General features: G+C 60.0%; 1 protein-coding gene across 1 annotated transcript; it reads left to right on the plus strand.

Annotated features, from left to right (window-relative positions):
• The first annotated feature begins 3,554 nt into the window (after positions 1-3,554).
• FOXI1 (forkhead box I1) lies at positions 3,555-7,148 on the plus strand. The gene is made up of 2 exons (XM_066277511.1): positions 3,555-4,181; positions 5,585-7,148. The coding sequence occupies exons 1-2, from the start codon at positions 3,605-3,607 to the stop codon at positions 6,145-6,147; spliced, it is 1,140 nt and encodes a 379-aa protein (XP_066133608.1). The 5' UTR covers positions 3,555-3,604; the 3' UTR covers positions 6,148-7,148.
• The last annotated feature ends 1,635 nt before the right edge of the window (positions 7,149-8,783 follow it).

Genomic DNA, 8,783 nt, shown 5'->3' on the forward strand with positions numbered 1-8,783 from the left:
AATACGTAAGGCTGCAGCGCTTACCCGCCCCAAGGGCTGCAGCAGCATTCATGGACACGGAGAATGAGGGCCTCTGAGGACACGGGGGCTCCCCGGCCTGAGACAATGGTCCCAGGCCCCGGACTCCAGGCACCGAAGGCTCCATTCGCGTGGACAAGGACTTCTAAGACAGGCCAAGCGTTCTCTGGTCTCCAGGGAAAAGAATCAAGCAGTCCTCAAAAAACAACCTCTAAGAAAGGTCACTCCAGCAAGGGTGGGACAAGGGGCTGGATGCCAGGTCCTGACCCAGATCAACTGTGAACTTGTGACATGACTCGGTGCCTCTCTGGCTGTCCGCTGCAGGTGGCGGGGTCTGGCTGTGCAGCCACTGTCCACGCTGAATGTCCCTCCCTGCCGTCCTTCGCTGGAAGCCCACCTCCGCCCCCACCCCCCCCGGCCTGCAAACTCAGGGGTGATTAGACATCCAAGGTGCACTGACTGCCCTACACTAACCAATCGTTACTGAGGGCGCCCCTGTGCTCCGTGTGAAATGGTTTACACGGGTGGCAGTGGTTCCCTCAGTGGATGCTCACGGCCGCCACGTGAGTTAGGTGGCATCATTCCCATTTTCACCTGAGGGAACAAGCCGAGGAAAGTTACATCGCGTGTCAAGGTTTGCACGTGCTCTCGGCAGCAAAGCTGGGAGTTGAACCCGGTCCTCCTGACCTTAGAGCCTGTGCTCTCTCTCTGTCTACTATACTGCCTCTCGCTGGCCTTTCACGTCAAATCCCAAAAGCAAATGACCCGCTTTTCTCTAACCATTTAAATCAGGAATCATGGAAAAACAACAATAACAAAAATCGCAGCCCGTTCTCCATGCAGAAATCCTAACTGACCGTTCGGTTTTTTTTTGTTTGTTTGTTTGTTTTTTGTATTTTTCTGAAGCTGGAAACGGGGATAGACAGTCAGACAGACTCCCGCATGCACCTGACCGGGATCCACCCGGCACACCCACCAGGGGCAACGCTCTGCCCACCAGGGGGCGATGCTCTGCCCCTCCGGGGCGTCGCTCTGCCGCAACCAGAGCCACTCTAGCGCCTGGGACAGAGGCCAAGGAGCCATCCCCAGCGCCCGGGCCATCTTTGCTCCAATGGAGGAGGGGAAGAGAGAGACAGAGAGGAAGGGGGGTGGTGGAGAAGCAAATGGGCGCTTCTCCTATGTGCCCTGGCCAGGAATCGAACCCGGGTCCCCCGCACGCCAGACCAATGCTCTACCGCTGAGCCAACGGCCAGGGCCTGGTATTTTTATTTACATATTTTATACACGTGTATGAATATATACTTTTTGCCCCCCCTCCCCCCTCCCCACCAATTGTGGTGTTTCACAGCCTGTTTTGTGTTTAGAACATAAACATCTCTCCATATCACTAAAGAATCTGCCATCTATTTTTCGTTGTTGCATAATATTTTATCATTTGGGTGATAGGGAATTCATTTAACCCATCCGCTACCGTTGGACGTTCGGGTTCATTCCAGTTTGGTAGAGCTATAAATACAATAATACTGTGGCGGACAGCCCCGTGGCTAATTATTGCCCCGTTTGAGTCTGTCGGGTGATCAGAGGTGTGGTGTGAGGCTTTGGTCTGTACTGGAGGGTTCCAAGGCGACTAGTCTTTAAAAAGACAGCAGTGACCCAGCAGTGAGCCTGGTAGAGATCCTCTAAACAAAAATGTGGCCCCTTTGCGCTGCTCTTGGGAAAGGAAGTGCCAGCAGGCCCTTTCAGAGTGCCCCGTCACATGCTATTCCATGGTGGCAACAGGCGGTCCCTCAGAGCCTGGGAGGACCTCTGCCACCCAGTTACCGGAATCATCTCTGGAGACCAAGATGCTGCCAAGGAGGTTCATTTCATGACATTCCAGCTTTTTCCACACGTCTCCTGACCCAGCCGAGGAGAGCAGAGGCGGGCCGGGGAGGGCCCTCGGAAGCTCCTCCGGCCGGGACAGCAAGTGACCCACCGCCTTCTGTGGTTTCAAAGGCATATGGGGTCTGGAGGAAGTGAGCGGAAATCAGATGTGAGAAGGAGGGAGGGGTGGGAGACCAGGAGGGAGGCGGTGACCAGGGGGGCTGGCTGGAACTTTCTTCCAATCTGCTGACCCCAGAGGGAAGTCACAGGCTACTACTCAACACCTGTTCAGGGCACAGCTGCCTACCCTCTGAGACGGGACCACCCCCACTCACCAAGCCGGGGCCTGCCCTGGGATGAGGGAGATTCGAGACAAGCCCTGTCCACGCTGCAGACGGAGAGTGGAGCCCAGAGACGGGAGGGCCCGGCCGCATAGCCAGGGGAAGCTGGAGCCTGGGGTCCGGCTTCGAGCCTGAGGCGGAGCGGGCTGCAGAGGGCAGTGGGGAGCGGAGGGCTCTCCCTGGGCCTGGCTGTCAGGGGCCTCTGCAGGCTGGAACATGAAAGGGCTCGATCAGATAAGGGGCTGTGTACGAGCCTGCCTCGTCCCTGCAGCCAAAAGCTTGGACAGTGCAGACCGGTGCTCCCTGGGCCGGAAGCTCAGCTCACGTTCTCATCCTGGTTGCTTTCATGAGCCCTGCTGCTCCCGTGGAGTCAGCCTGTGAAGGGACCTGTCCACAGCCCATCCTCTTCTTGTGTGCATGTGTGTGCATGTGTGCGCATGTGTGCACTTGTTTGTGTGCATGTGTGTATGTGTGTGTGCACGTGTGCATGTGGTGTGTGAGTGTGTACATGCAGGTGTGTGCACGTGTGTGTCCATGTGCGTGTGTCCATGGTGTGCATGCGTGTGGCAGGAGGGCATCTCCATGACCAGCAGCCCTCTTCCTCCCTGCTCTCCTGGTCGTCCAGAACCAGGTTCTTTCCTGAAAACTCCAGGTGTCTTCACTTCAAAAGACTCAGAAAGGTGGCTTCTGACCAAGCGTCCCCTCTGGTCCAGGTGCGGGGCAGAGAAGGAGGGGTCTGGTGGGAACGCAGACAGGGCTGAGTGACAGGGACAGACACGGAAGAAATGGGCGACAGCGAGAGAGGGCCGAGCGCCACGGAGGAAGGGGAGAAGCAGGAGGGCGAGGGAGCGGACAGAGGAGCAGAAGGAGGTGGAAACCCAGTGGGAGAGAGAGTACGGGGGAGGCGCAGGTGGCAGGGGCAGGAGGAGGGAGAGAGAAGGAGACGCAGAGAGGCCGAGAAGGGACAGGGAGACAGAAAATCAAAGATGCACAGAGGAGGTCAGAAGAGAGAAGGCCAGAGGGGAGAAGGGGAAAGAGACATGAGACAGAACGAAGGAGGGACGGGGCAGAGGGGATGAGGAAGAGGACAGCGGGACAGAACAGCTCACGGGGAGGGAGGAGGGAGTGTCTGCTGTCGAGCAGGTCTGAGCATGTCATTAGCGGGACCTGCCGTGGCCAGCAGGGAGGTTCCTGTCCCGTTGGCATGGGCTGGCTGCTGGAGGAGGGAGAGGCGGTCCGCCGGCCGCAGGTGGCCGCCCCTGGGTGGGGCCGCCGGCCAAGCCCTCAGGGGTATAAGTCGGAGGCTGGGGCCGCTGAGCACCTGCAGGGACAGCTCCCCGCGCAGGTGCCAGGCAGGTGTCTCTGCTGAGCGCGGCCCCAGCATGAGCTCCTTCGACCTCCCGGTGCCCTCCCCCCCTCGCTGCAGCCCCCAATTCCCCAGCATCGGCCAGGAGCCCCCCGAGATGAGCCTGTACTATGAGAACTTCTTCCACCCCCAGGGCGTGCCCAGCCCTCAGCGGCCCCCCTCCTTTGAGGGGGGTGGCGAGTACGGGGCCACCCCCAACCCCTACCTCTGGTTCAACGGGCAGGCCATGACGCCGCAGCCCTACCTGCCGGGCCCCAGCGCCAGCCCCTTCCTGCCCCAGGCCTACGGGGTGCAGCGGCAGCTGCTGCCGGGCATGTCCGGCGTGGGCGGCGGCGACCTGGGCTGGCTGCCCATCCCATCGCAGGAGGAGCTGATGAAGCTGGTGCGCCCCCCCTACTCCTACTCGGCCCTGATCGCCATGGCCATCCACGGGGCGCCGGACAAGCGCCTGACCCTCAGCCAGATCTACCAGTACGTGGCGGACAACTTCCCCTTCTACAACAAGAGCAAGGCCGGCTGGCAGAACTCCATCCGCCACAACCTGTCGCTCAACGACTGCTTCAAGAAGGTGCCGCGGGACGAGGACGACCCAGGTCAGGGGGCCCGGAGCGCGGGGGGGTCACTTCATTCTGGACACCCTGTTCCAGAAAGTCCTGAACAGGAACTGGGGGGCAGAGGGGAGTCAGCAGTGAAGGAGGACATGGACCCTGGACACAGATTGGGGTTTCCGTCCCGGCTGGGCCACTGACCGGTCAGCCATCTATGTGCCTCAGTTTCCCCATCTGAAAAACGGGCGTAGTAACAGTGTCCCCTCCGCCAGCTAGTGGCCGGGTCATGTATGCAAGGATTTGGTGCTGACCAGCTCTCCGGAGGCTGTGGCGATGGCGGAGTAATCCGAACCCGCCGGTACTCAGGTCACAGGAAGACCCTGGGGTCACAGGAAGGCCTCGGGGTACGAGAGGTCGGGCTAAACGCCCAGGCGCGTACCCGGGCCGCTGGGAGGACCTGGGCTGCTTGTCGAACAGCCACGAAGGGCCACATTAGGCTGCCACCCGAGTTACGTGACCTCTTCAATCTTTGCTGCAGGGTAGCGTTTGGGAAACCCATTCTACAGATAAGGGAAGTGACAGGCAGGGGCCTCGCAGGCTCCCAGGGGAGGCAGAAGGCAGGGATCCTACTGGACTGTGGCCTGAGTGGGGGGCTCTCTCACACCAGGCTGTGAACCTTTCCTTCTTAGTGGCGAATCTCCACCCATCAGGGGGGTACGGAGAGTAAAGACTCACGTCCCCTCATCCCAGAGTTGCAGTCGGTTCTGGCTCCAGCCCAGGATGCCAGGTTCTGGTGCAGGAGAACCCAGCTCCGCCCACCTTGAGGCCAGCAAGGGCAGGAGTATGTGTCCCCTCTCCTCCGGTAGCTGGGCTTACCCTCAGGCCGAGTGAGTGCAGGCATGACCTTGGGATCGGACCTCACGGTGACACACAAGAATCTGTCCTTTCCGGTCACCCTGAGGAAAAGGGACAAGTACACTGAGCCCACTTCTCAGACCAGGAAACTGAGGCTCGCCCAGTTCTCTGAGTCAGTGAGGACCAAAGCCGGGACTCGAGCCCATCCTCGGACCCCGCGCCGGGGACTGTCAGGGAGCTCTGTGGTTTTCCTGAGGTTTCTTCCCCGTCACCAGTAGAAGCAGCCCCCCCGCCCCGTTCCCCCAGGACTCGAACCTCTCAGGAGACCTACGCTGTGAGCAGCTCCTCGGCTCCCGCCTCTCTGTCTCCCGCGGAGGTCCCTGAGCGCCTAGTTGCCAGGGGGCCCCGAAATGAAGATGGGTGGGGTGTGGGCTGCGGGTGGTGGGTGGAAATTCTCGAGTCCTCAGCCTCTGGTTTTTGTTCTCTGTCTTCCCGGGTTCACGAGCTTTGTTTTCAGTTTGGGGTGGGGAGGAGGAACAGGGGCAAAGCCTTTTGTCTGTCTCTCCGCTCACCTTCTCCCGCGTTCGCACCAGGCAAAGGGAACTACTGGACCCTCGACCCCAACTGTGAGAAGATGTTCGACAACGGAAACTTCCGCAGGAAGAGGAAGAGGAAATCGGATGTTTCCTCCAGCGCGGGCCCCCTGGGCACGGAGAAGACGACGGAGAGCGGTCTCCTGGCCAGCAGCCCCAAGACCACGGACCCCCAGGACATCTTGGACAGCGCCTCACCGGGCACCGCCGGCTCCCCGGAGCAGCAACCGTCCCCTGCCCCGCCGGGCGCCCCCTGCCTCGGCGGCTTCCTCTCCACCATGACAGCCTACGTGAGTGGGACGAGCCCAGCGGGTCGTCCCGTGGCCGCGCCGGGACTGAGCCCTGAGCCCACGGAGAAGATGGGGCAGAACTTGGTGAACTTCAACTCTTACACGCCACTCACCAACCTCGGCAGCCACGGGGCGGGGGGCGAGTGGGCCAACCCCGTGCCCACCAACTCTCTCGGCTACGGAGGCTCCGTCCTCAACCAGTTCAGCCCTCACTGCTACAACGGCATCAACTCGAACAGCGTCCTCTACCCCAGGGAGGGCACCGAGGTCTAGACTGCACAGCCCCCGGGCCGGATGGACACGGCGCGGTCCTCCCGGCCAGCATCCCTGCCGTCCGACGCCTCTGGACTGCCCGAACGGACACAGGAGGCTCAGAGAAATCCAGCTCGTCTCTAGAACACAGTGTAAACCTGTTTGTCACACATCCCGGAAACACACACCCACCAGCCTTGCAATGGAAGTGCTGGTAAATGGATGACAGTGACCACGTGGCCATTTACTGAGCACTTACTGAGGGCTGGCTCTTTGAAGGCGTGGCCACACTTACTAGTCACAGTTTCCTTGTGGGGTTCATATGAACTTCTCATTTAACCGATGGGAGATCTGAGGCTGGAGAAAGTTAAGTAGAGTTCTCAGGGTCACACGCACTTAGGGGCAGAGCAAGAGTCAAGTCTTGAGTGACCCCAGAGGAGGCGGGACAGAATTGATGGACCGGCTAAGGAAGGTCAGGGCGAAAGCTGCTTGTGCCAAGCATATCCACTGCCTCCTGGCCCCCCTTCAGAATTCAGCACCAGCCCCGGGTGCATCCCATCCTGGTCCGAGTCGCTCTATGGCCCCCAACCTTCCTGCCGGCACTCCTGTCACTGCCACTCAAGGAGGGAAGCCCAGGCCACGCCCCTGGAGGACCCATGTGTCCCGTCTCCCCTCTCAGAAGGGCATCGCTTCCCCAGCCCCTGAGGCCTCGAGCAGGGCGGGGACAGGAGTGGTGTCCCCCAGGACCCCCACCCGGGTGCCACCCACCTGCTAAACCTTGCGAAGACCACTGCTTGTGTGTTTGTCGTGGAGCAGTGAGCTGAGGGACGCTGAGTCTCCCAAGACAAACAGGGCTGAACACGCCTCCTTTTCCATAGCCCAGGAGAAGCCTCGGTGAGAAGCCAGGCCTCTGTGGGGGGGGCTGCCCCGCCGCCCGGGGGCCCTGAGTGAGTGAGTGCAGCTCTGGGGATATTCTTGCTTTTGTATATATTCTGCTCATCTGTGATCTTGGGTCACAGCACACCCTGGGAAGTGTATTTTTGTTTTGTTTTGTTTTCTTATTTTCTTTTTAATTAAAACAAACAAACAAACAAAAAACTGTGTGTGTCCCTTCCTTGAGAGTTTTCCTGTCCCTGGGCTGCTGGTCAGCTCAGTGTGGCCAAGTGCAGCCGGGAGCTGAAGGCTGTAGGGACAGCAGGCAGGGGAAGACAGGGTACGAGGCTCTCTCCCGCCTTCACACTGGTGTGCAGACAGGGCAAAGGCCCCCACCCGAAAGAGGGGAGCTTGCAGGGAAGGGGTGGGTGCCCGGAAGGAGCCCGTCCGCACGGAACACACACGGCGGGCTGGGCATTGCCCAGTCTTCACAACTCACGCAGTCCTCAAAACTGTGTTACTCTCGTGTAATCCTGCTAGCGCCTCTGGGGGGGGGGGGCTGCCCCATTATACAGACGGGAAAACCGAGGTCAGGGTGGTGGAGCAACTTTCCTGAAGGCCCCAGCCAGCTTTTACGCAGGTCTTCTGACGCTTGCCCCTCGTCACCCTGCAGTGTAGCCGCGGACGTGGCTAATGCCGGTGGCGATGACCACAGCAGGGTAGCTCCGAGGGCTGTGGGCAGGGGCTGGGCTGAGTCCACATGGTGGAGTTTTTGTCCTCACAAACAGCCCACACATGTGGACACAGGCGACCCACAGGGGTGCCTTGCATTTTTGTATGCTGAGAATTGTGCGCGGAAGCTGGAGGTCTTCCCGCCGGAGTCCCCCTCCTCGGAGGAGCTCACAGAGGTCTCAAACCAGGGCCCCCCCGACCCCCTGTACGGGCCTTGCCAAGCCGCCCCCTCAGACTCTGGAGGGCCCTCTTTCCCCAGAGTAACAGAGAGGAGGTGGTAGACAACATAACAATAATAACGGTGATAATGGTACTCACCGCAGGGTCCCCGGGTGCCAGGCACTGTGTCAGGACTCGACCTGTCCTGTTGCCTTTAATCCTCAAAACAACCCTATGCAGTCAGTACTATCGTCTCCATTTTGCAGAGAAAACCGGGGCCCGGAGGGAGAGAGATTCCGTACCTCGGTGGAGGAGACAGAGCCGGGACTCACAGGCGGATGCCGCGGCTGGCACCCTCGTCCGCTGTACCGGGCCCTGGGGAGACTAGGACCGACCACGAGAGGCTCAAGTAGGGAAAACTGGGCAGAGAACATGGTTCTTTCCTGTGGAGTCCCTGGCCACAGGGAGCGGATTCTCTGGGCCGTAGAGGGGGGTGTGAGGGTGGCTGAGGGAGGTGAAGGGAGGGGACACAATCAGACCGCAAAGAGCCTTAGAGAACTTGGAGCAGGCGGATGCCATGCTGCACAGAAGGGACCTGAGTCTGGGATAGGAAGGGACTCCACAGAGGTCACTAGGGAGATAAGATCAAAGGCAGTGAAAATGCCAGTCCCTGAAGCCTAGACCATGACTATTTTGTCACACTCTATCCCTGCTGCCACCAGATTCGCTCAAATGGACCCTGCCATCCCCTGCATTCTCCATTGATAATGTCACTGCCTGCACATCGAGCGCCAGTGCTTTGCCACAGGATGCCTGTCACGGAAGCAGGCTGGGCAAGGACTGGGTGTGAGGGACCAGCTGCCAGGAGGGACACGGCCATGGAGAACCAGGGT

Source organism: Saccopteryx bilineata, chromosome 4, assembly GCF_036850765.1.
Source record: "Saccopteryx bilineata isolate mSacBil1 chromosome 4, mSacBil1_pri_phased_curated, whole genome shotgun sequence".
NCBI lineage: Eukaryota > Metazoa > Chordata > Mammalia > Chiroptera > Emballonuridae > Saccopteryx > Saccopteryx bilineata.

Coding starts and splice junctions, on each gene's coding strand:
- FOXI1 (XM_066277511.1), top strand. CDS start 3,605: ATGAGCTCCTTCGACCTCCCGGTGCCCTCCCCCCCTCGCTGCAGCCCC. Junction 4,182..5,584: donor GCGGGACGAGGACGACCCAG/GTCAGGGGGCCC, acceptor CGTTCGCACCAG/GCAAAGGGAACTACTGGACC.